At 39.0% G+C, this 27,377-nt stretch overlaps 1 protein-coding gene across 4 annotated transcripts in view; it reads right to left on the bottom strand.

Moving 5' to 3' along the window:
- Positions 1-27,377, bottom strand: part of PIGG (phosphatidylinositol glycan anchor biosynthesis class G (EMM blood group)) — a 76,278-nt gene that overhangs the window by 12,715 nt on the left and 36,186 nt on the right. For 3 of the 4 annotated variants that reach the window (XM_070935452.1, XM_070935454.1, XM_070935455.1), the window contains 3 exons: positions 26,760-26,951; positions 19,246-19,555; positions 4,688-4,851 (listed from right to left, as the gene is read on the bottom strand). In XM_070935452.1, the coding sequence (XP_070791553.1) occupies positions 4,688-4,851; positions 19,246-19,555; positions 26,760-26,951 (666 nt within the window). The remainder of the gene's footprint in view (positions 1-4,687; positions 4,852-19,245; positions 19,556-26,759; positions 26,952-27,377) is intronic. The other variant, XM_070935453.1, reaches the window with a different exon arrangement.

The raw sequence follows: 27,377 nt of genomic DNA, 5'->3' as shown, positions 1-27,377 counted from the left end.
AGGGTTGCAAGAGGCCGTCGCAGCCAAAAACGGAGCTTGGAAGCCTGTTTTCGCTAGCAGAGCGCTTGGGCCACCACAGGCGCCCCCGACACGAGTGATGTCGAGCTGGCCACACCACCTCCCCCAAGGTCAAACGCAACCCTGATGCGGTCCTCAATGAAATAGCGTTTGACACCCCTGCACTAGGAGGTCCACTCAGTTTACAGTATAATTAATACACGTGTTAAGTAGCACAAAGGCATCTGAATATAGATGTGTGTTACAAACTAGGCAGAGATAACAAGTATGTGCAGCAGTGCATGGAAAGAGGGAAGGAGGGAAGGAGGGAGAGAGAGAGAGATGCTGTGATTTGATACCTGAAACAAAGAATTTTCAAGACTGTTTTCAAGTTTACTCTCCTGAGAATTTTAGCCTAGTGCTGAACTTAAGTGAGCTAATGAGATCCTGCACATGCTCATCTATATGAGAAGCACTGACACCATCATGAATAAATATTTCGTGATTCCATGGTGGTGACTGCTATGGGACTGTGACACCACAGCTTCTGGCAGGACATTTATATGCAGGCTTTGCAGCTAAAACTGGAATTGAACACTGCCCAGAAAATAGCTTATTAAATTTAACAAAAGGCTGGAGGAGGGGGAGAGAATGCTGCAGGTTTTGTAATGCAAAACAGTATTACAGGCACATAGGCAATCTTTCTGATGCACAGTAGGCGTCCAATACGTATGCAAAGATAAAATACCAAGGGGGCTCGGTAAACCAAATTGTGTATCGCTAGATGTACAAGCCATGAGATTTAATGGGAACCATATGAACAGGAAAAAGTTGCTGTAAGCCTAAAATAAAATTTATTTCCTATCAGCCATAAAGTGAAAATTCTAAGGGGTTTTTTTTTTTTGGGGGGGGGGGGGTGTTCAGGTATTATAAGAAAAAAGGGAGCCATTTTAATCTGCAGTAATTCAAGTGAAATATTACACTCTTGTTGTCAACCCTGAAGCGAACCTGGCTGGGGCCATCTTTGAGGCTTTAAGGTTGCCACTAGATGGGATGGGGAGGGAAATAGTTAACTGAGGCTTTGCAATCAAAACAAAAGGTTTTCTTGTGGGAATCAAGGTCACTCCAACAGGTGGCTGGGAGAGGAGGAGCAGAGTAACCAAGCAACTGGCCAGCATTTCTATTGGACAATGTGACTGATGACTTGGAGAAAGGGGAAAAACTTTCTTTTAATTAGGTGAAAACCACGGGAACTTTCAGAGTCGGTTTTCACCAGTTGTGCCAATATAATGTATCCAATAAATTTGTTCTTTGAAGAATCTACCTGCCTCAGAGTTCTGCTTTCTATGGGTGCATTACTTGAACCGCTGACACTTGTTTTTTGAAAGTAGAAAATAAAACCAATAGATATAGCTATTATATGACTAACACAGGGGGTTGTTTACAAGGTTATCCAAGGCCTTTTTCACTCATAAAAATTGCATCAATTCTGGATCCCCATGATACCATTGGTCTTGGGGAAGTCTGAATGTGAACTTCCAGTTCAGGTACTACTCCAGAGGCAACCATTTAAAACTATATTCCAGTGTTTTGTCCAAAGCTATGGAATAGTGGATAGTTTCCCATGAATGGAATTCACCCTGATTTGCTTCATGTACCCGGCATTCTTATAGGCAAGGCTCTGTTCTCCTATCTTCTTTGCTGGTGGGTGTGAGGAGTTTTGCCCTTTCGTTTCCTTGTAGTAAGACAACAACAAAAGAGGGAGGATTTTTGCAGGCTCCATTAGCCAGCTAGAGAAAACAGAAGGGCATGTTGGCTAAACTCTCAACATCAACAGTGAGGGCATGAGTACAACTCCAAGGATCTGGAGATTTAAAATGTTATTGGTGTGGAAGTGTCCTACACATTTCAGTCTGGATTGTAGCCTGGATCCGAAAACAAGTTGCCCTTGGTTGCCATGAGGGATGCCCCCTTCCAAGCAAAAGGGAAAAGACAACCCTGTACATTCTATAGGATTTTTCAACAGCGTTCAATATGGTGCAACTTTTGTAGGGGGAACTTATTATTTATTTAATTCTGTTTCAGGGGGATTCCGACTTCGCAACCAGTTTGGAGAGTTTACAGTTAAAAGAGAATTTAGAACAGCATATAGCAAAGAAAAGAATATAACCACTAGAAGACCAACTCCATAATATGAAAAGACCAAAAGAAAATTCTAACCCTCCTAACCCAAGGCCTGAGAGAACAATCAGGTCTTTAACCATTTGCAAATATCTGTTAATCTAATCGAATTGAATCAAATATAATCAAATCTAATCATCTATTGAATGGGAGCAAAATAGATCTGGGGGGGGGGCTATCACCGGGAAACCACATTTCCTGTCATTGCTCAATTCAACCTCCAGAAAGTAGCAATAGCGCTTAAGATGTATGTACCACTCATAGAGTTTTACAGCCCTCTCTCAGTGGTTTACAGAGTCAGCATATTTCCCCCAACCATCTGGGTCCTCATTTTACTGACTTTGGAAGGATGGAAGACTGAGTCAATCTTGAGCCGGTCAGGACTGAACTCTTGGCAGTGGGCAGAGTCAGCCTGCAATACTACATTCCAACCACTGCACCACCACAATACTAATTGTAGAGAACAAGCAGCTGCTTCTCCCTGTGCAATTTTTAACAGTTTAATAGTTCCTTCAGTCAGGAAATGTGGTTCTACAGATGGCCTAGCACCATGCCATTTTATAGATCAACACCAGCACTTTAAAGTTCATCCAAAAGCTACTGGCAACCAATGTAGAGCTTACATTACACCTTAGAGATATCATGCTCCTAGCGATAACTGCTGGCGAGTATCTGGTTTGCTGTATTCTGTACCAGTTGAAACCTCAGATGGCTATTAAAGGCAGCCCCATGTGAAGAGCACTGCAGTAATCAAGATAGATGGCAATGAAAGCATGAGTTACTATCACAAGATCTTCTCATTCAAGAAAAAGCATAGGTGACACACCAAGTGAAGCTAGGCGAAGTATTACTACTTTAGTAGTACACTTTGTAGAATGTCTTCCCAGAAAGACTTGCCTGATAGATAGTGTGATTACCATAATTTAGACATCAAGCATAACACCTCCACAGTGGCTCAGATTTTTCAGATCTGCAAGTTTTTGAAAAACATTATATAATGAAATAAGAACTGCTTTCTTTGTTACTTATTAGGATTTGATTTTTTTTAAAATGTTCTTTTAGAACCTTTATTGCTTCTGACTAGTTGGATAGCTGCACTGGAAATTTAAATTTATGCTGAAAGTGCATATATAAATTATGTAAATAACTTCACTTTCTACTCAAATGGAAATCTCAAGAAATACAGTACATTCTGCTGAATACAGTAAGTCAGAAAAGTAGGTGCAAGATTGCACCGCATTCGTGCCACATGCTGTGCAGAAGAACAGCGTTATCTTCAAATAAATAGGTCTGGTATTGTACCACTTCAAGAGCAAAGATAAAAAAATATTTTAAAATTGTATAAGTACACACCCCTTTCGTTCATCATAGTAAAGATATCCCTGGTCTCAGGCTGAAATACAATCAATATCTTTTCTTTCTCTTAATACAGCCAATTTTTATTTGGTTTATATGCACACCTTTTCCCTTCCCCGAATAAAAGAACGTAAAGCAAAATATTTTTGATGAGAAGGCTTTGACATCAGCAATCAATATTATCAAACTTAGATTTAGCTGTAAATCCTTCGTATCTGTATCTATCTGAATTGAATGTGAAAAATTATAGCTGATGCCACTGCAGTATCTCCATTTCCCATTGCTTTTCCAGAGGCAAGCAGCCAAGGGAATAGAATAGCTAACTGGGCCCCATTGCTTGAAAGACTCTGGCAAATTGATATAGAGCTTAAATATCCCCTGATTCCTTCTATTGAGTCCTCCTCCTTTGCCATCAGCAAGTTATTTGGGAAGCTAAGATAGGGGCCTGAGAGAACATTTCAAGGAACAGAATCAATAAGCACGAATATTCCCCTGCCAACCTTCTACACAAATTCCCATTTCCTCAAATCATTTGTCTGGAAGAGTCTTTCCTGGACAGATTCTTTTTTTTTTTTTAAAGAAAGAAATCAATGGGCAGAGTCTTCCTGTTTATTGCCAGTTCTTCTCCCCAAGCCACCAATTTATTTATTTTTATTAAACAAGGTTGTATAGCCGCCCAACTCACACCATGACTCTTGTGACTTATTATCTCATCCAAAACATGGTTGAGATCAGGCACGTAACAACCTATCTTTTAAGGCACCTCTTAACTGGCTAGCTCATAGCAACATGGACCTGTTAACTCTCAGTATTCAGAAATGGTAGGATTTAATATACGGGCCTATGTATTGTATAAGCCATCTTTATAAGCCCTTGACCTGTTAGTCTTTTGAAAGGTGGTGAAACCTGGCTCCTTCATACAGGTTTCGCAGGAGGGCAGAAGTGAGCCCAGCAAATGTAAAAGCATGGGGAGTCTATGTGATGTTAGGTACTGCATTTGGGATACGCGATGTCGTCATGGGGTTGGATAAGTTTTATTCATTCTGCTTTTATTTAATGTTACTGAGAGCCATCGAGGATTATCTTGCTTAAAATAGGCGGCCATATGAATATAAATAAATAAATAAATAAAATGATGGCATAAAAAGTTTACCTGTCCATTTCAGAACTCAAATAACACAGCAAATGAATGGCCCATAGCAGAGGCCCCGAGTATGTTGCAAGTGCAGTAAGAAAAATGGCAGGAATTTCTACATAGTCGGTTAGTCCAACAAAGCCAGCTGAAACATCCACAGAAGCAATGCCGTTTGAATTACCCTGGAAAAGATAAGGGAGACAGTGAACAAAAGAGAAATCAATCAATATACTGTAGAGTTCAACAGCCCAATATGGTAAAAGCATCTACAATCATTTATGGGAAGGGAAAAGGACAGGAAAATGGAAGTGGGGGAACTCAATCAGGCCCTAATTCCAATAAAACCTTCAACCACTGGGCTCTATTTTTTTAATTTATATAGTTACTTTCTTTAACTCTCTGACCTCCAGAGACCTCTGTTAACAAAGATTGCTTGGGAGGTGGGGGTGTAGGAATTAAAATAGGCAAAAGACTTATTCCTATTAGTTTATATACAATGAAAGGCAAAATCCAATAGAACTGTTAAAAAAGCAAATGAAGAGTACAAGAATCAGACAATTAATACAATGAATAATAAAATAGGACTAAACAGGAAAAAGTCAACAAATAAACATTTCCAGTGTTCCAACAGAGCCTTCTTACAACATTCACAAATGCACAAAATGGGCCAACTTTATATATTTATTTATTTATTTTATTCAATTTATATCCCGCTCTTCTCCTAGCGGACTCAGGGCGGTGCACAGCCAGAACTAAAGATAGATACCGTATTTTTTGGTGTATAAGATGCACCTTTTTACACCCAAAAAGGGGGTGAAAATCTGGGTGCATCTTATACGCCGAATGTAGCCCGGCCACCCGCCGGCCCCCATCCTTCGGACATTTTCGGCCAGTTCCAGGCAGCAGGGATCTGGGTCGGGGCACAGCCTGAGGAACAACCCTCCCTCTTTGGGACGGTGGGGGGGGGGGGGAAGAATCTGCCCAGCAGCTTTGGGGAACAAGGCGGGTGCCATGATTTGCGGCTGGTCACCCCTCTGGCCGCACTGACTTCACTCCCCAGCAATGTGAGCTGCCACCGCCGCTGCCTAAGCCCTCTCTGCGCCCAGGAGCCAAGCCGAGCTGAATGGGAGCCCCTAAAGGGAAACGTTCCTCCTTTCCAGCCATCGCTGCCCAGATTCTCCAATGCAAATCTCAAGAGTCGCGCTTCAGGTGTCGGGCAGTTCCCCTGCAATGTGCAGCAGGGAACTGGGAAGTGCTTTGGATTCGGGGAGGAGATTGTAGCGCTGCCGCCTGAAAGTGTTTTTCTGCATATTGCAGAGCCACGCGCCCCCGTCCTCCTTCTCAGCAGACTCAACTTCTCTTTCCTCCTGGCCAGATCCGCCGCCTGAAACACAGTGCACTTTTTTTTTGTCTCTGCACAACCCATGTTTGGAATCGGGAAGGGGATCACGGGTTCGGGCGGTAGACCCGCAATCCCCTTCCCAATTCAGGCGGTAGGGCTACAATCTCCTCCCCAAATCCAAAGCACTTCCCAGTTCCCCGCTGCACATTGCGGTGGAACTGCCCGACACCTGAAGCGCAACTCTTGAGATTTGCATTGGGGAATCCAGGCAGCGATGGCTGGAAAGGAGGAACATTTCCCTTTAGAGACTCCTATTCAGCTCGGCTTGGCTCCTGGGCACAGAGAGGGCTTAGGCAGCGGCGGCAGCGGCTCCTCACATTGCTGAGGAGTGAAATCAGCGCGGCCAGAGGGGTGACCAGCCGCAAATCGTGGCACCCGCCTTATTCCCCGAAGCTGTAGGGCAGATCCCTGCCCCCAGACCATCCCGAAGAAGTTTGTTCCTCAGGCTGTGCTCTGTCCCTCCCCCCAGAGCATGCGAGGGGTCTCTTTGGGGGAAAGCGAGTAGTCCCTGCACCTCTCGCTTGCAGGAGGAGGAGGAGGGCAGCGCCATCTTAAATACTGGTAGGCAGAGGTAAAATATTTTTTTCCTTGTTTTCCTCCCCCAAAATTAAGGTCTTATACTCTGGTGCGTCTTATACACCGAAAAATACGGTAGATTCCATAATAAAAAGAAAGCATTCAACTCTTCTGGATGAGCTAAAAAGTGAGCCAGCAAGAGACTTATTAATTCAGACTCAATGCAGAGGGTAGTACAGCAACATATACAGTATGCAGCACTTGTCTTAACTGTTTCATTGGGAGGTGCTGGGAACCTTCAAACCGAATATTATTAAATATTATCTCTAGAACCAAGGATGGCAGACAACTAGCCAGTGAGAAAGTTCTTTCATACGAGACAAAGAGGAAGTCATTAAAGTAGCTAGATGTTAAAACTGAACCGCTGGAGCCACCATTATAATAATAAGAAGCTTACTTTTTTATTCCTCTGGTCAATCCTTTATCTCTAAGGTGGCTCTCTCAAACCCCAGGATCACCAAGAACTGGGATTAGATACCACAACAATATAAGGCCACGATTGTGCCTTTCTTTTGAGATGAAACAATTTTATCATCTAGGATTAGGTGGGCCAACGTTCCTTCTCAAAAGATTAATTTCACTCAGTACTTTAATTTGCAAACCTCATATGATCCCCTAAGGGGTGGGGGGAAGGTAGGTTCCAAAAGTTGAAGTGAATTTGATGCATTCTAGGGAATGCAAAGCATAATTGTTAAGATTTGGATTCAATTAGCTAAAGAGTCTTTGTATTACTGTTGATGTTAAGTACCGGACTGTAATCCTCAGGGTAAAAGACTCACTTCATAATCATGCATAATTTTACTGCAGCCAGAACAAAATTATTGCCACCAAGATATGCATTAGAGCAAGGGTGTCAAACTCAAGGCCGGATTCGGCCCATGGGGTACTTAGATCTGGCTGGCGGGACTGCCCTGGAAACAGCGAAGGACCGGCCCACGGTGTCTCTGCCAGCGAAAATGGGCTCCCAATCTCTGTTTTTGGCTGGGATGGCCTCCTGCAACCCTCTGCCAGCACCCTCCCGAGCTCTGTTTTCGCTGGCAGAGGGTTGAGGAGGCCGTCCCAGCCGAAAACAGAGATTGGGAGCCTGTTTTCACTGGCAAAGCACTCGGGTCATCACAGGTGCCTCTGATACGAGTGATGTCAAGTTGGCCATGCCTACCCTGGCCACGCCCACCCCCGCTCCCAGAGGTTAAATACAACCCTCATGCGGCCCTCAATGAAATTGAGTTTGACATCTCTGCATTAGAGGGAGTTTGAGCTCAACAATTACATATTTTGTTTTGTTTCTTCCTAGCTATAAGATGATTACGGGGGAAAAAAAGCCCCTATATTTTTAAAGTCCTTAACAATATCATTAGTACAGATGCCATTTATATGCTAATTGTGAGAGCAGGTAGCATACCTTTTATTAGAACCTTTGTTATTCCGATACTTGACCTTTTTTTTTTTTTTGGCTGCAAAATGCTGCCAGGACCATTCCTCCAAAGTGTTGCCCCTAGTCTCGAAAAAGTTGCCCACCCCAGAGTTATGGATTCAATAAACAACAGTTCGGAGGTATTAAGAGAATTTGGTTCCAAACTGATGTCATGTCTATCTCAACCTTCAACAATTATTCTCTTCATTTCTATTGCAACTGGCTCACAACATGGAAGATTATAGGTAAAGACACAACAGAGAATCCTAAGGATGATTGTGGAGCTGTTCATGCTTAGTACTACAGGATGGCAAAGGAAACTATGAAAATAACTCTTCAATCGTTAGCTCACTCTCTGTGGAAAACCAGCCATCAACGAAGACAGAGAACAATATTAGATATCAATGTGGGTTTTTTTATTATTTTAAGGGAAACAATTCTGTTTAGTATTAAATAAAAGCCAATGTATATTTTATGCATTTCATTTTATTTAAAGACTGGAAATGTTTAAATTAGAAGAAGGAAGTTTTAGTTCTCCATTTGATTTCGCAGAAAGGCTTGAGGGTAAATGATATATTGTTCAGATATTACATTTTAAATATTAAAGCTACACCATGCCAATTCCATTTCCAGGAACATATCAGCCTTCTACCCTATGAACTGAGGAACACGCACAAATCTTGTCTTCAGAAAAGATAAACTATCAGGAGGACAGGAGTAACTGCACAGAACCAGCTGTCACAGAAAATCGATCTCCTATAACCATCACTTGTATCTTCTATCAGAGTGGGCCTAAGTGGATGGATGCTTTCTTTAATGCATTATATATTTTTGAACATGCATGGGGGGGGGGGGAAGCAGAACATTAATTTTTAACGAAGAAATGGTTCCGTATCAGTAGAAATAGAAAAATACAGTACATGACATTTTGGTAAAACAGCATTCTGTTTTTCTTCCTGTTACTTTGAGAACTATATTCACAAATCACCCCCCCCAAGGATCTGGCCTCTATGCTACCTGGATTGTATACACACATAGAAAAACACACATAGGGAGACTCACAGCTTGACAGAAAGATAGTACAAAACCTCCTTGAGGCTTTAAGAATCATGCACCCCTTTCTTTGCAAGATACCAGCTTAAGATAACAATCTGTGTCACATTTTTGTCTTCATGGAGGAAATAAAGTACAAGCCACAACACCTACAGCATAAACAGGGCAGCGATGTGTGTTTAGAAAAACCCAGAGAGCATATGCTTTTCACATATCAGTTTCTAGCTACAATTTAGAAAGGACTTGATAATATACATACAGTACATATCCGTACACATATTCTCCTTCAGGGTGAAAATGTTACGCAAAGCATAAAAAGAAACTTAAGAAATAGCAAGGCAAAGAAATTAAAGATACAAGATAAGGAAGAAATAGCTAGCCCAAAGGTGCTTTTCCAAAAGGCAATTGGACTTTTTTTTTCTTTGAAAATGTTTTGCTTCTCATCCCAAAAAAAAAAAAAAAACTTCAGTCACTGAAGAAGCTACTTGGATGAACAGAAAAAATGTTTTCAAAGAAGAAAAAAAAAACCCAAGCACATCCAGTTGCCTTTTGGAAAAACACCTTTGGGACAAACATGACCTGGATGATTAAGAATCTCCACAGGCATCTCTACAGCTACTTCACACCAAGACCGTTTATTTTTATTTATGTACTAGCTGTACCCGGCCACGCGTTGCTGTGGCTCAGTCTTGTGGATATACAATATTTTTTGACTGAGTGCCAATAATTTCCCTCTGTAGCTCAGGTCACAGCTACTTTGCCTCCGTCCCAGTTTGCTGCGGGTGTAAGAGCTGGTTTCCCGGCTTGCCAGTATAACCGCCTTCACCTTCACAGCTCTCTGCACCACAGGCGGCATCGGGGTCCCTGCCAAAGGTACGACATACTCCGTTAGTCGGGAGGATGCTTCGCGGCGGTTGACATTTCCCGCCATTTTGCTTGTGGGTTTGGCGACGGCAGCGCTGAGGGGAAAAGACCCGGCTCGCGCCTGCCATTGTGATGCTGCGATGTTAAAGTCCAAAAAGATAGTGTAGCGTGTGTTGCTTTTACGTCCAACAGATGGCACTGTTTTTCAAAAAAGCATGTTTTTACCTGTCACAGGTGTGGCATCCATATAATATAGGTATATAAAAACACGCGCGTATTCAAATGCAACGTTGTGTCAAAATTTCAAAGCAATTGGTGAAGAACTTTCGGAGATTTACGATTTTGAACAAACGAACATTTACATTTTTATTTATATAGATTTAGAAAATTTATATTACCGCCTATTCACACATGGTGACTAACTTACATATTGTTCCACAGCTTTTTCTTCTTCCACTATATTCAAACACCATTTCGCATCACCCTGTTAAGCTTGCATCTCCGTTTCTCAGGAAATTATCTCCTTGATGCTCTCAGAACTTTCCAGCCTTTCTCTTATTTATGATTCTCGTGTTTCTTTTACATATTTATTTTGAAATTCAACACTCATATGACCAACCCACATGAATTTATTTCATGCTGGTTGCTTACCTTTTTATTCAGCTTACATTTTTTGAGCACTCATTCATCCTTAATCCTATCCATCCATTTTTTCCCCATTTGCAGTAAGCTTTCTGCTAATAAACACAAATATGACTATCTAGCCTAGGTTTTTTGCTATTTATGTATATCATTTAAAATCCTTCACTCTACATCTGTGTAAAACATAATTATGTTCATATTTGAAACATTAAATTTCAGATCTCCTCATTGCATTATACTGTGGTGGTAAATGGTATCACCCCATAAACATGTATAAAACTCCAAGATGTGCTCTCCCCTCAAAAGATTATGGACTGCTTAAAATACCTTTGTAAGAAAACTTTATAAAAAACTTTTTAAAAACACAGTGGCTCAGTGGCTAAGATGCTGAGCTTGTCGATTGAGAGGTCAGCAGTTGAGCGGTTCGAATCCCTAGTGCTGCGTAATGGGGTGAGCTCCCGTTACTTTTCCCAGCTTCTATCAACCTAGCAGTTCAAAACCACATAAAAAATGCAAGTAGAAAAATAGGGACCACCTTTGGTGGGAAGGTAACAGCGTTCTGTGTGCCTTTGGCGTTTAGTCATGCCGGCCACATGACCACGGAGACGCTTTCGGACAGTGTTGGCTCTTCGGCTTTGAAACAGAGATGAACACCACCCCCTAGAGTTGGAAACGACTAACACATATGTGTGAGGGGAACCTTTACTTTTTAAGAAAATTCTTCAACAAGCTGAACTGATCCTGAGTGAAACAGGCTCACTCCTGAATCTAAGGTCCAGTAAACCAAATTCACTGACCGTATCTCAAAGATAGTGTGGCAAGCAAGCTGATCTAGTAGGAAGGGATAAATATATTATAAGGTCACATGTATAGGTTTAGCTAAATATTCTTATATCATGCTGTAATTTCCACTATGTCTGCCTTGTTTTTTTTGTCTTGCCTTTGCAACCTAAGATGCCAAACATATACAAGCCCAGGTTCAGCTGTTGCTCATGGCTGCTCAGCAAAGTGTCAAAGCTTTGTTGGGAGTCCAGAATGCCCTGTATTATTGATGGCATGGAGATAAAATTATGTTGTATCTTCTAAATGATTTCGTAGCTTTGGGTGACCCAGTTTTTAGCTACAGTAGTTGGGGGCCATGACTCGGATCAGAGGCCTGAGAGGAGAGATGGTCCAATCACTCATAATCTGCACTTCCCACTTTGCAGGATTGTAGTTTCACCTCTCTTTTGCTTCTCTGATTCCGAACCCATTTGAAGGTATGCTTGGAGGAATTTTAATTTGGTCAGGGAAGTTTTTATATTGGGAGAACCCTGCAAAGTAAGGTGTCCAGTGATTAAGGCACCACACGAGGCTCTGAGGGTGTGAGATGCACTGCTGAGAGCCCACTGAAGGTGGGAATGGATCTCAGACAATTTCTGCTGGAGATGAGGTTGAGAAATATGGGTTGAATTGGACAGGTGATTATGCAGAAGGGTGAATGACTTGCAATTCAAGGTCTAATCCTGTTACCTGATTCTGAAGCAGGGTGAATACCAGACAGGTCAGGGAAGGATTTCAAATATTTGTAAATATTTGCTTATGTAGATTAATGTGCTTATTTGTTGAAGGAAATGGGTGACATGCTGATTGTGTCATCTTAACAAAGACACAGCCATAAAGATGATTTAGGATGCAAGTAAAGCTTTCATGATATTTTATACAACATAATAGTGAACTAGCGAACTTAAAAAGAAGAGGCAAGAGAAAATACAAGCTATTTGGGATGAGATAAAAAGAAAAATTAAAGACGCTTTAAGTATTACCCAACGAAGTAAGCTTCTACAGTGACAATTGTCTATGATAAGAGTAAGCAAAATGGAAATAAAAATGAATTATGCAAAACAAAAATAAATGAGTCTGCAAACAAACTGGCATATAAATTACAAAAACAAAATGATATTAAAATTACAAGTAATAACACATGATGTGAACGTGCAAAAAATATTTTATCAATATTACTCTAATTTATACAAAGGACAAGAAATTTCCCTGGAGAATATGAATGAATATTTAAAGAAATAAAATTTACCAAATGCTATAGAGACATAAAATCAGACCATGAAGTCTGTGAATTTGGAAAAAAACCTAAAAAATGCCTGGACCAGAAGGTTTACAACTTCTTATTACAAATGTTTTGAGGATTAACTCTTACAACATTTACAAAATATGATGAATTCTATTTCACCTAGGAGAAAGATGCTGGACAGCTGGAAAGAAGCTAATATAGCATTAATACTTAAAGAGGGCCAAGATATGATTTCAACAAACTATCCACTTATATCATTGTTGAATAATGATCACAAATTGTTTTTCAATGATTTTGGCTGATAGGTTGAAAATCCTTTTGAAGAATGTATTCACAATGAAGATCAATGGGGTGTTTTACCTAAAAGACAGTTGAGGGTTAATGCTAGAAATGTGTTGGAATGTTGTAATATTTGTAGCAACACAATGAAAAACAAGCTACAGCAATTTCCTTAGAGGCAGATAAGGCCTCTGACAATTTGAATTGTTTTGAAGAGAATATTTTTGGAGATATTATTATTATTAAATGGGTAAGATCAAAAGGATCTGACAGACTCGAGCACTATACAACAAGAAGCTAAAAAAACTAAAATCCTCCCCCTAGATAGGAAAAACTAGAGGCACCAGTACAGGATAGGCCCGTGATGGCAAACCTATGGCAGGCGTGCCACAGGTGGCACACAGAGCCATGTCACCTGGCATGCCAGCTCAGCTCCGGGGCGCATACACACACTGGCCAGCTGATTTTTGGGCCTTCTGGGTCCACCAGAAGTAGGGAAACAGACTGTTTCCTGCCTCCGGAGGGCCGGGGCCGGGGGAGGCCCATTTTTCTTTCTCACCTGGCTCCAGATCCTCTCTATACATCTGGGGAGGGCGAAAACAGCCTTCCCCACCCCCTCAGAGGCCCTCCAGAGGCCTGAAACAGCCCGTTTTCCAACTTTCGGTTGGACAGGAAGTGACGTTTTTTGCTGTCCCCAGCCTCCAGAGACTCCTAGAGAGGCTTCCTGCCCAACTGAAAGTTGGAAAACGGGCCATTTCGGGGCTCCGAGGGGGTGGGGAAGGCTGTTTTTGCCCTCCCCAGATGGATAGAGAGGATTTGGAGCCAGGTGAGAAAGAAAATGGCATGTGTTTTAGTTCTGGCTGTGCACCGCCCTGAGTCCACTAGAAGGGCGGTATACAAATTGAATAAAATAAAATAAATAATAAATAAAAACGGGCCTACAAGGCCATCGCATGCCAGGAGCGGGGGGGGAGGGGGGTCACATGCACGGGACGGTGCACATAGAATTATAGGTTTGGGCATGCATGTGCGTGAACCTCCCCCGCCCCCCCCCCTTCCTGGCACATGATGGCAAAAAGGTTAGCCATCACTGGGATAGGCAGTATCTGGTTCCACAGTAATTCCAAAGAGAGCAATCTAGATGTCCTTGTGCACCACCACTTAAGTTCGAGTCAGCAGTGTGCCACAGGTTCCAAAAAAAGCCAATGCTGTCCTAGACTGAATTAAGAGAGGAATAGCATCAAAATCATGGCAAATGATAGTATTGCTCTGACATGCACTGTTGGAATTAATACAAGACAAGATGAGAGAATTTCAAGATGGAGTAAATATTACAAGAGAAATTTACAAGCATCTGCTGAAGGTGACTTTGAAAAGATATTAATGGAAAATTAAATTTGTTTTGTATGCTAGAAGTTTTTAAAATTAATAAATGAGACGAAAAAGATGTTAACAAAAGCAATGAAAGCAAAGAGTCAGATAGAACTGAAGAAGAAAACTGAAGGTTTTAAGATTGAGAAAAAAATATTTGCTTATCACTATGGCAAATATGAATTGTATGTTATTTCAAAACAATTATGCTAAGTCGTGAAATGAAAGTCAAAAGGACATGCTAAAATGGGAAAAACTACAATTGTCACTGGATCTCTGCGATAAAAATGAATGTTTTGCCTAGAATGTTTTTGTTTTATACAATAACTGTTTTGACAACTGGTATACCATTTAAACAATGACCAAAAAAAAGGTCTATCTAAATTTGTATGGCAAGAGAAAAGGCATGAGTCAAATATGTTACAAGGTGCAAAGGAAAGAGGAAGACTGGGTCTATCTGATCCGAAATTGTATTTTGCAGCTCATTGTTTGGTTTCGATGAAAGAATGGGAGTTGCTGAGAAATAAAAGTCTTTTAGAGTTAGAAAAACATGACCTGAAATTTGGATGGCATGAATACTTGTGGTACAATAAAGTTAAGGTTGCAAAGATCATTGTATTAGACACCAAGGATATGGAAAGATACAATCCAGGCAGTACCTGAAAACATCTTTTTGGCTCTCAGCCCAAAAAGCATTTTATAGACAAGAAATAACAAAGATTCACCGATAGAACAATGCGGAAACACTGTAGGTGGTTGAAAGGATTGAAATGTACATTATGTTACAATCTTAAAGAGAATTTTATACTTTTGATATATGACACCAGAAAAATTATCTAGAATGTGTGAAAGCACATCAAATTGATGTTGGAAATGTGAACAAGAATGGTCATTTATCATACTTGGTGGATGTGGAAAAAAGCTATAAAATTTTGGGCACAAATACATACGGTGATTCAGAGGTTTTGAATCTCTGAATCAATCAATATTCATCCAAAATCAATCAATATTCATCTGAATCAATCAATATTCAACTGAAAGCAGAACTTGTCCTCCTGGGATAAACAGTTAGAAAGTAGTTGTGGAACACTATTTTTATATATAACTGCAACGAGATTATTGTATGCCAACAATGGAAAGATTTGGCAATAAAGGAACGATTGGCGAAGATGACAAAACCTGCTGAATAGCTAAACTGTCTTGTTTGATTACAGAAAATATATTGTCTACATTTATTAATGCCTGGAAATCCCTTATGGACTTTTTGCATAAAAAAGAAGAAAATGAACTTGTGATTTATGCTCCTGATGATTAAATAGGATTATAAAGAGTTGTGATGTAATCCTAGAGACAGAGGTTAAAAAAATAATATTGTACTTATATCCGCCATAAAGAAGATAGGAAACCACTTCTTTATATATTCCTTTTCATACATTTCTTCTTTCTTTACCTACCTCTTAGTTTTCTTTTGCACTTTTAGCTCTTTCTTTTATCTCTCCTTTTTTTCCTTCTCCTTTCTTGCTCTATTTTAATTTGTATTAGTTCTTATTGTTACTTCAATTTTTAAAAAAATCTCACATAGAAAATACTATGTAAATATTTCAAACACAATTGTGCGAGATTAGGTTGCAGAACATCTGTAACTAACCTCAGTGGGTTTGTATGCACCCAAGTTCTTTTATGTTAAGAAGAGCCATTCTGGATGCCTTGCCGGATAACCTTTGTCATAGCAGGAAAGTCACTGCTAGATTATCACAGAGTGGAACCCTTCACATCAACATTCTGATCATAAACAAGAATACTTTTTGCCAAAATTCCCCTGCATGTAGAGCTGTGATGTGTTCCACTTACCTTCACTACCTGTTTGCAACTGTGACCACGTGCGTGCAGCACTTCTGCGCATGTGCAGACTGTATGTGATGACGTGCGGGTGGGCGGAGCCTCCCGCCCCCGCCGCTACTAGTTCGCAGGAACCGGGGCGAACCGGTAGAAACCCACCACTGATGTAGAGGCAATAAGCCTGATGGAAAGCTTCATGCTAAGCACTGAAATTTTATGAGGCTAGAACTTGATATCAAAGAATTACAGATTGCAGCATGTTAATGGTAGTAAAATAAGGGAAGTATTAGACAAAACTAAAGGCTCAGAAGAGACTAGCAACACACTAATTGGACTACTCCCCACCATTTTTCTCTTCCTCTTTGCCATCCATGTTTCTTTCCTTTAACCTACATTAATTAAGTTGGTATGTCTCATACAATTTTAACACTATAGATTTTTATCCCTTAAGTGGAGAAAATAGGAAGGAAAGGATATAAACAATGCTTTTTAATTAGTTAGATATGTTCATCTTCACCTCTAAAGAGATTCTTATTTGCCACCAAAACAGATCTGGTTCATTAATTAGGTCCCCCAAGGAAAGATACGGAGAAGTCAGTAATAGATTAGGTTATTAAATACCATATGATAATATGTCTGTATAGATTAATGTATCAAATAAAAGGTGTTGATAACTGCAGGCAGACACAAAATATAAGTGGTTCAAAATTGTTTAGGTCCTTTTTATTTCTAGACAAAAGCTAAGGATAACCGATTCTGACAATATTCTGAAAACATGACCCCTCAATTTAAAACTGAACAAGACTGACAGCATGAAAATTTTCCTAAAACTGTCAGATTATCCTGAAATATCATTGCAATCCAATCATAAATGAAGAGAACTATGTTTTAAATACATGCAGCTAATATAAAATATAAAGGGATTCCTTCATTTGATGGAGAGGTAGACAGTATAAAATTGTGTTTTAGTTTTAAATTTTTAACTAGTGAAACTAGCAAAGCATTATCTAGAAACAATTTAGTTATATATTCCAAAGATATCATCACATTTTGAAATTTTCTACTGCAGAAAAGGATTTTCTTCATTTTAGGATTTCCTAATGCAAACATTTCTTAAATTCTGATAGCTGGGAAAAAAATAGTAAATGTTAGTCAATCTAAGTGGCAAAGACTTTTTTTTAAGCTTCAATAAAAACACTTCTTGCCTAAAATCCCAGGGCTGATATAGTACTGCTCTGATCATCCAATAATTTGTATTTACAGCCTGTCTTCAGTCTTCATTTAGATATAAATTTAGACAATGCTGGAAATTAAATATAAACACAGACTATGTGGAAAGGCGCTACTGTATGAGAAATAATAATTTCAACCTAAAGACAAAAGCTTTTTAAATAGCATAACAGCAGTAGCTAATGGATTGTCTTTCCATCCTCTTTTAGTTAGAGCAGTACTTTCTCTAAAGACCAGATTTTTCCATGCCCTAATTATTTCTCTGATTACTATAACATAATCCATGTGTTATTAGCTTTGAAAGACATTACACCCTGAAGCAAAATATAGCACTGAAAATGGTTTTTCTGATGTAAAACAATAAATAACCAATCTTTATACACCATCACCAAGTCTTTGGTGGTTTACAATAGAAAGAAGAGAGCCTTAAAATTATAAATTCAAGTTAAAAGCCAGAATATTAACAATGAATTAAAGGGATCAACTATTAAGGGACTGTCTAAAAAGATGCATTTTCGACATTTTTTTTTAAAGCAAAGAGAACAATTATGCCTCTCAATTCAGCAAGGGATGCACTCAAAAATGTTGGAGCAGTTAATGTAAAAACTGTTTTAAGTTGTCATGAGTCATGCCTGTAGCAATAACAGGTGAACTTTCTTACCAGGCCTCAGTGAGGGATAGAAGGAATCAGAGACCATTCTCAAAATCCAAGGCACCTATGGCTTTAAAGGCAATTAACAATTCTCTCTATCTCAGATGAAAGAAACTGACACGAGGATAAAATGCCTTTTTTTCGTTCTTTTCTTTTTTACCCTTAGAAACTGGTCTGGCTGCAAAGTTCTGTATAATTGACATTTCTGGACTAGATACAAAAACAGCCCTCCGAAACACATTTCAGTCATTAGCTCGAAGATCATCCATGTAGGTGCTCCAGTTTTAAAATCATTTTCTTTCAAGAACTGTTGGTTTCTCAAGTGAACCTGATTTTAAAAAATGCTCTGTCTGTTTCTGTACTTTAGGAAACAAAAGAGAGGTCTACATTTCATAGTCAACACCACTTCAGAAGGACTGTGATCTCATCCCAAATAGGTAAATCTGTTATTTCTCTGAACGATGACCCTCAAATTAATTTATTTATTAAATTTATAAGCTGCCCATCTCACTGTCTGAGGTAAGTCTGGTTGGCTTACAATACAGTAAAAAATAAAGACATTAAAACAATTATAAATATAAAAATGGATTGAAATTGTAAAAGAGTAAATACCAGACTACAGAATATAGAAATGAATATTTTTGCCCTGTTTATAATTCCTTCGCTACCTTCTAGACCACTAAATCAGACCAACTATTCTGGCTTTAACTGGTTCCTGGGCACAATTTAAAGTGCTACATATTTTAAGCATGGCCTTCCCCAATAAAAATTCATCTAAAACACTTTATCTTCATCAAAAGCTTTGTTATTTTATTTAGAATATTTAGATGTGAAACTTCATTAGAGATTAGTTAAAGAAAGAAAACAGTATCTGAAGCCTCATGGTTTATATGCTTTTGAGAGAATAGACAAGATATAAAAATGATTGAAATAAACTACAACTATTAGAGGTAATAAAACATCTTGCCAAGGATATTGAAATGTGAAGAGAATGACTATTGTAACAGTTGGATCTACTACCTTTTGTTCAACTCTTTTCTCCAAAATAAGTGTTTTGGTAATATTAGCTGTTGACAAAGATCTAAAGTCTTACAATCATTATCTGAACTGATATTAGAAACTAGCTCCTTAATTCGCTTATACGTGACTGTGTGTTCTTTCTAAAGAGTTGCAATTCCTGGCTTACCTGGAAAAAGAAAAATGCTTGTCCAAACCAATAATGCATTATAGTAACTTGAGCTGCATCAAACTCCAGTGGCTTCCAGATGTAGTTTCTCATCATGGTTTGAATGAATAGACACAAGACCAACACTGGTAAATTATGAGGTCTGAGCAACAGAGCTGATAGCAGAACCAGCCCACCGTAGATTTCCCATAAACCTGTAAATTTGATCTTAGTATCCATTGAAAAAAATAAAGATTTGAATAAATCTTTTGTGCCTGTGAAGATGATGCCCAGAACAAAGATGTAAACAAAACGTGCTTCAATTGTGCCCCTAAAAAGAGACAATAAAAAAACATAGTTAAATCAACTTCTGATGAGTTGAAACATTTGTTTTGGGAAATAATTTGCTAAAACGCAGAGAAGGCATTAGCTCAAAACAAGTAGTGGGCTTGTGCCATTAGTGATAGTAAAACTGATCATGATCGCATTATGCATCGCAACAAACAGAATTATACAATAATTTAAATGAAACAGAATGATCAAAGTAGGAAAGTATCTTAAACCAGCACTCTGAAAAGAATGAGATTAACTCCATATATATTTATCTGAAATGAATGCAGTTAAAGCTTATTGTGTTATACTGTAAACTTGGCCAAAAAAATACACAGCACTGTCAAATAAATATGTATGAAATTAGTTTCAGAAAGCTGATCGATAGTTGAAAGCTCTGCTGAATTTCTCTCAGGAATAGTGGGAGGGGGAAAGAATTCTGTTAAAAGGTTTAAAAAGTAAAATATGAATCATTCTTAAGCATGCAACAGCAACATCTGCCTTCACAACATTAATGTTCTTTCACATATACTGTATGTATATTCAAAATCCCAATCCAAAAAATAAAACATTATCTATATAATTTGGCATGTGAATACACTTAGGTGGGGAACGGGTGAGGATTTGAACTGGGGATTTGCTGTCCCAAAGCTCAGATTCAGACATTTAGATACTTTAATATTCCCTGAAACAAAGTTTTCTCCCACAGCAAAGAAATGGGTAGACCATTCCCTATATGAAACTGTTGCCATCATAGCTATAGAGTTGTTCCCACTGCAACACAATTTAACACAATTTAATGGTCCACTTGAATGCACATTTATTGAGGAACAATTTCTACTGAACTCCATAGAACTTATTTCCAAATAAATACTTCAGTCAGCTGCAAGGCATCAAGAGCATGAGTACTTATAATCAGAAATCTGAACTAATCTGTTACACACAATTTGGGGTTCTTAAAATCCATAAAAATCACATAATCCAAACCATACAGTATTAATAATTAATCCTATCACTTTAAAGATTTAAATAAGCCATTGTTAACAACTGTATTTTGCAGCCCAAGAGTTTCTATCATTCTTTAGAGGGGTTAGACTAAATGATATAATGAGGATCATAAGCGGTTGCATAAAATCTACTCCTACTTGCTGGTTTCCCGTCTTGAGTCACATTGCACCACCAGCCCTACGAAGGCAGGAAGCCTTAGTGAAGGAGAACAACAACATTATGAGAAACCCATTTCTTCCTGTGCACACTGATCTTCCTCATCTATCAATCGGCAGGCTTAAATCCAGGAAGCCCTCTCTGGCACACACTCAACAGCTGTCTAACAACTTTGACATCAACACACAGTGGAAGGCCAAATGGGCTGCTGAATGCCCAGATACAGGCAGTTACATAGATGACCCTACACAAAAGGTGCCAGGTTTTGACCTTCCTCGCCAGCATTGGTCAACTCTGAACAGGATCTGTACCAGGGGTGAAATGCTCCCGGTTCAGACTGGATCGCCCATCCAGTCCGTAGCGATGGAGGCGGATGGTTCGGAGAACCGGTAGCAAAAATCCCTGCCCCCTCGCCCCCATGCCCAGCTGAGCCGCACAATCATCAGAGGCTTTTTTTTTTAACTTTTAAAAGCATTTTTTCTACAACCTCTTCGGCCGAAAAAATGCTTTTAAAAGTAAAAAAAAAAAAAAAAGCCTCTGATGATCATGCAGTTCAGCTGGGATCATCAAAGGCTTTTAAAAGCATTTTTTCTACAACCTCTTCAGAAGTTGTAGAAAAAATGCTTTTAAAAGCCTCTGACCATCCCAGCTGAGTTGCCTGATCGGCAGAGGCTTTTTTCTTTTAAATGCCTCTGACGATCCAGAGGCATTTAAAAGAAAAAAAGCCTCTGCTGATCAGGCAACTCAGCTGGGATCGTCAAAGCCTTTTGAAAGCATTTTTTTACAACCTCTTCGCCGACCAAGCCACGCCCACAGAACCGGTAATAATAAATTTTAGATTTCACCCTGATCCATACCCAATATGGCATCTGCCAGGACTCATTGTTTAAGTGGGGTCTTGTCTCTACCCCTCAGTGTGACTGTGGTGCTCCTCGACTAAATATCCATCACACTGTGTCCAAATGTCCATCAAGAGCTTACACCGGCCCAATGTCTGATTTTTTCAACATAAACCACCCTGTCCTTGAATGGCTGGATGGACTAGATATTAACATTTTTTTTTTTTTTGCTTTAATTTATATGCCGCCCTTCTCCGGAGACTCAGGGCGGCTTACAATGCGTTAAGCAATAGCCTTCATACTTTTGTATATTTATACAAAGTCAGCTTATTGCCCCCACAATCTGGGTCCTAATTTTACCTACCTTAGAAAGGATGGAAGGCTGAGTCAACCTTGAGCCTGGTGAGATTTGAACTTGCAGTAATTGCAAGCAGCAGATGTTAATAACAGTGCTTTAGTCCACTGTGGTACAGGCTCTTTTTGAACCACTATAAATCCATGTATTTGCCATATGCTAAATAAATAAATACATTCTTCAGAGGTAAACCCCCAGTATGTGAAATAGTGTAACATCATCATCCAAGTATCTTTAACTACAAGTAACTGAAAGAAGCCATTCGAGATGCGAATATATAAGTAAAAAATATTTTACATCTGAGGTGCCCAGTTTATTCATGTGTGCTATTATCTTCCCAATAACGAGCAGAAAGATCTTCATTTCCCACATTCAACAATTTTTTCTGATCAGCCCTTTCTACAAGAGTATGGCTGTATAAGTCAATCAAAAATTGCAGTAGATTCCTTCAAACACCTCAAAAGGGGTCAAAAGAACTTAAAATAAAAGGAGAATGTGGTAGACTAATTTCCCCTATTCACTGGCCTTTGAGCAGAATGGGGGATTTGCATGCAACAAGGATGCATCAAAGACTTGAGTTGGAGACCTCAATCTTGAATGAAAGAACAACATAATATGCACAATTGACTGCTCCCAAAATCTTGGCAAGAAATATTAGGAACTCCAAAACAAAACAAAAAAACCCCAAACCTACTAAGTTCTTAAATAGCAATTTTAAATGTTCTGGAAAATCCTAAGAGCAACTACACTTTCTTCTCTGCTGTATCTTCCCTACCATGATAAGAAAAGCAAGATAGAAATTGAGATTTATATGTTTACAATTTAAAGTCTTTTACTTGTATGTCACTAAATGCATATACTCCACTATTCCCTCAATTTATGTGAACATTCCTCTTGTGATAATTAACTTCCTACCTATCCATCACTTAAGCATCAATGATGTGATGGACATGTGTGAAACTGCCACCCAGAGACATGAAGAGTCTAAAATGGGTGGCAATATAAATCTTTTAAATAAATGAGTAAATCAAAATAAACGGCTGTTTTTACATCCAAATGTTTCTCTGTTACCAACTTACATTCTCTGTGCTGTTTTTTATCATTGTGTTCTTTTTTCTTAAATCAGTGGTTTTATACTCTCCTCTATCGATGTTTTAATGGATGCCACTAATCAGGAATAGTGTAACACTAGATTTTCTGCATTGAAGTTAATTCAGTGAAGAATTTAAAGACAGAATCGCTGCAAGAAAAATAGTCTTGGCCAAATCCATCCAACATCAATCATCACTTAAAAGCAGATCTCCAATTCGCTATTTTTTTTTCTTTTCATGCACAACCCTCATAAAATAATTAACTGCCCTAAATCTCATCAGCTTCAAACTGACACTCTGCCTAGAGATCACCATAATTGCTTATGGCATAAACTCTTATTGGATTAGAGTCGCCTTCATTAAATGCAAGGAACAGACTCTAGTAAATCTTAATGACTTAATCTCAGATGCTGGTAAAACTTTAAATCATTATCATCACCATTATCCTCATCATCTTCATCATATCACCATCAATTTCCTTTCCTTACCTACATCTTTACCTTAATCCAGCTCATTTAAACAGCACAATTGGAATTTCATTTCAGAATTCTGAGCTGGGGGGATGGAAAATAAAACTCTATACAACTACTGCTGCAGCCCAAATTATATGATTGTTACACAAGGAGAATGGAGATATTTATTAACAGTTGCAGTCTATGTCCATATGTGTCCCAAGTACAAATTTACTCATTAAGTACATCGCTAAAGAATCTTGCAGTGAAGCCATATGTTACAAGAAAAATGTTATAACCTGAAAGTTAACAGATTTGTTACAGGCCAATAGTGGCCTATACAAGAATTGACACCACGAGTTTTCTAATCTTGGCTTCTCTTCAAACACCAACCTGGTTGCCAAAGATAATTAATAATCCTCTGAATAGAACACAGTGACCCAACAATGTTTTTTTTTTTTTTTATCCTGACTGGTGGTGATTTTCTAAGATCATCAGGAAATGTCTTAAATATCTCAACAATCTGAAATGTATGTATATGTATTTTTAAGAAGAAAACTTAAAAACTACCCCTTAATCGAAGAACAGCAATTTAAATGACTCAAAATATTCAGAAAATAGAAGTGGGATGTTTTTTGAGATTTTATATGTTCCATGGCAATATCTGGGATGAGACCTCTGATCCTACATGAACTTGTTGGAAGAAATATCCTTCTGGGTTCTGCTCCAAGTGGGGAAAAAGACTGGAAACATGGAGGCTGCTTGGAAAGATGGTTTAATGGTGGACAGGATCACATGGCTTGAGTTCCTGAACAGAAAAGGGAGGAATACAGCGAGTCCATGGGTTTTTATACTCTTTCTGGCTTTGCATTTCTTGGGGCCCCGAAAGAGTATCCTGATTGGTTGTCAGACTCCCAGGGGGTGGGGGTCTTAGCTAGCCTTGCTGGCTGATGGTCACATGTGCTTCCCAGGTCACATGCTTCCCAGGTCATATGTGGTGAGTTTCTGCTGCTATTGTGTAGAGGGCTAATCCTATCTTTGTTGGATCTTTGGCAATTCCTACTATGGCTCTGCCTGAAGGAGGTAGATCTTTGTTATGTAGAATAGACTGGCCCAGGCCTTAATGGCCCATTGACAAAGGGTGGGGGCAGGAAGATGGGAGCTGCTTCAAAACATGCTTATCCATTTCTCATCCAGGGAAATATAATATTCTGCCTTTTTAATATTTCCCAAAATATTTCACTCTTCCAGGAAAGGGGTGGGTGCTAACTTCCTACAAACTGTACTATAGAAATCGATGTGTATAATATACAGCTGTCAGATGGTTAGACACCTGGAAGCCTCTTGCAGGCCACATCTTTCAAAAGTGTAGAGTGACAGTAATTTCCCACGCTTTCTTGGTAAGTGCTGCTTACAATGCATTTACAATGCAGCAGGTCCACTGATGAACAGGCATCATTAAAAATTATGAACAAGTCACATACACAGTGCACATCTCACATTCTTTCTGTACAACCTCCCATTTGGGCCACAGGCACTGGAGCAAAACTATGCCAGCTTTGCATATCAAGCAAGGATTAGAAAGAAAAAGATTTGCTATTTAAATTTCATTACAGTACTTTACAAAGCACAGGCTGAGAAAAGTATTCTTCAGCTGGCGCCATAAATCAAGCAACCATAAATTACAATTTCAGGATAAATATCTACTCTATTTTTATTCTAAAAAGGTACTAGGAATCTAACCCATTGCTATGCTCAAGAACACTTCCAGCCTGAAATCACAAATAGCAATTGCTTTGATGAACTTTAAGAAGGCATATTATTGTGTCAGCCCAGAAACCTTAAACTATGTGCGTCTATGAATTACTATACAGGCAATGGAAATATTATGCTAGCAGTTATTAAGGACGAAAGAGTCATATTGAGAGATGCTTTTATAAATATCAACAGATATTTAATTCCCGCCAATCATTTCTTACAGAACAGTTAGCTGTAAACTCATGAAAACTTTAGGAAAATGTTTTCCCAAACTTTTTTTCCCAGGTATACCTACCATTGCCCTCTAACATTTAATTAGTTGCCTATAACAAACAACAAATGGGTGGGTATTTATGCATGTTTAAAGGCAAAATTCTCTACTGTTTCTCAACTTTTTTTCACCTGGGTCCCCTTCTGACCTTGTTTTTCTCCTGTGGGACCCCTGTCCAGGTTACTGGATATGAACATGGGATAGGAATTGTGTTTTGGGGCATCCATGGGACAGTATTTGCAATATAATAGAACTGGTGCTGTAGAACCTGAGGACAAATGATAGACGAATGTTGCTGACTTGATCGCATAAGTTCTCAAAAATATTTGGCCACTGGTGGGAACAGCATGCTTGAATTGATCCATAAGGTCCATCGCAATTTTAGCTGCTTAAATGCAGCATTCCCTGTCTTCTATCCTGCCCATTTTGATCTACGATTGAATGAGGGAAGAATGATAACAGATTTTTTTTTTGTATTGTTAATTTATTTATTTGTTATAATAATTCATAGTGCAATTTTGTAGTGTTGTTTGGATTGGAGGGGTTATAATAGGAAAATGAAGTAAAGAGAGTATTAAAGTAGAAGTGGAGAATTTGTATCTGAACTGGGATGGGGTGATCTCGCTAAGGTAACTTATGCTCTTGTCATATCAGGCACAAACAACCTGACCCATAGGTGAATAGTTTTTTTCTCACCCAAGGGAATTTAAGACGCAGCACTTATGGTATAAAACCTACCCCTTACAATGTTCCCCCCACATTCTCCTTGGAAATAGAATCTAAAAAATTCTGCCATGTCCACTCTGGGGATGTTTGATCTCTATCCAGGTCCTCTGCAGCCCACAGGATTGACGCAACAAAAAGTGTATTGGTAGCCAAGAAAGAAAAGGTTTTGTGAGCCACCCAGAGGCAGCGTCTAAATCCATTAAGTGAATATATAATTGCAGCAGCATAAGAAATCTCTCTGGCTTGCCTAAAATAAACTGCTAAAATGAGGAAAAACCTGAGTTACCAGGAACAGAAGGACTGTTCTATTGCAATATGCAAAACAAATTCCTAAGATCAAAACTCTCTAATTTTAAGCGCGTGTCTTTTGCATCGACACCTCATCGGCAGATTCCAGGGTTCTTGTCAAAACAGTGTAAACCCCTCAAACCTAAAATCTGCCCACAACTCTTAGAAAACACGTGCACAAACCCACATAGTACTTATTTGTGATATTTCTTTTAGACCTCAAGGTGTTAAGTACATTTACATAGCTGCTAATGAACTTACTTTGAAATATCTTTTCTGTCTCGTTGCCATGGAAATTCCACATTTCCTATCGCTGCCCGGTAACTGTACACTCCCAAGAGTCCAAGTGCCATTGCTATTTTCGAAACCAAAGAACAACTTTGATGAACAAGTATAAAGATCATAAGTAGAGACACTGATGCCAGAAGAGAAAGTTCAGTTTTATGTTCGGAGCTGTAAAACCAACAACAAATTCAATTAGATTTTTAAAAAATAAGATTCACTTACAAGTTCTTTTTTCTTTCTCTTTCTTAACAAGCTTCACTTCATTCATCAATCAATCAGAAAACCAATAGTCTTTTCTCAACACAAAACTCTTTGTAAACTCTTTATGTAGTATATATTCTGCACCAAAATATCAGACATTTTACAATCTTACACATGGCATCAAATAATTTTCTCTGATACCACTCTAGAGCCTTGATATCCTTCCTAAAGACCTTTGACTGAATGGTGCGATGATTTCATTTCATTTTCTTTTTGCAGGAGGTCTTTCAAGCTTCTCATTTTCACTGAGCATTTTCCATATTGCTTTTGACTGTCAGAAGCCTACAGAGTCCATAATTAGAATATTTCCTTTCAAAAGAATTGGGATCCATG

This window comes from Pituophis catenifer, unplaced genomic scaffold, assembly GCF_029215685.1.
Source record: "Pituophis catenifer annectens isolate HBS135680 unplaced genomic scaffold, rPitCat1.0.hap2 SCAF_2, whole genome shotgun sequence".
NCBI classification, from domain to species: Eukaryota; Metazoa; Chordata; class Lepidosauria; order Squamata; family Colubridae; genus Pituophis; species Pituophis catenifer.
Note: the sequence above shows the minus strand (reverse complement) of the source record. Positions and strands in the feature narration are given on the sequence as shown.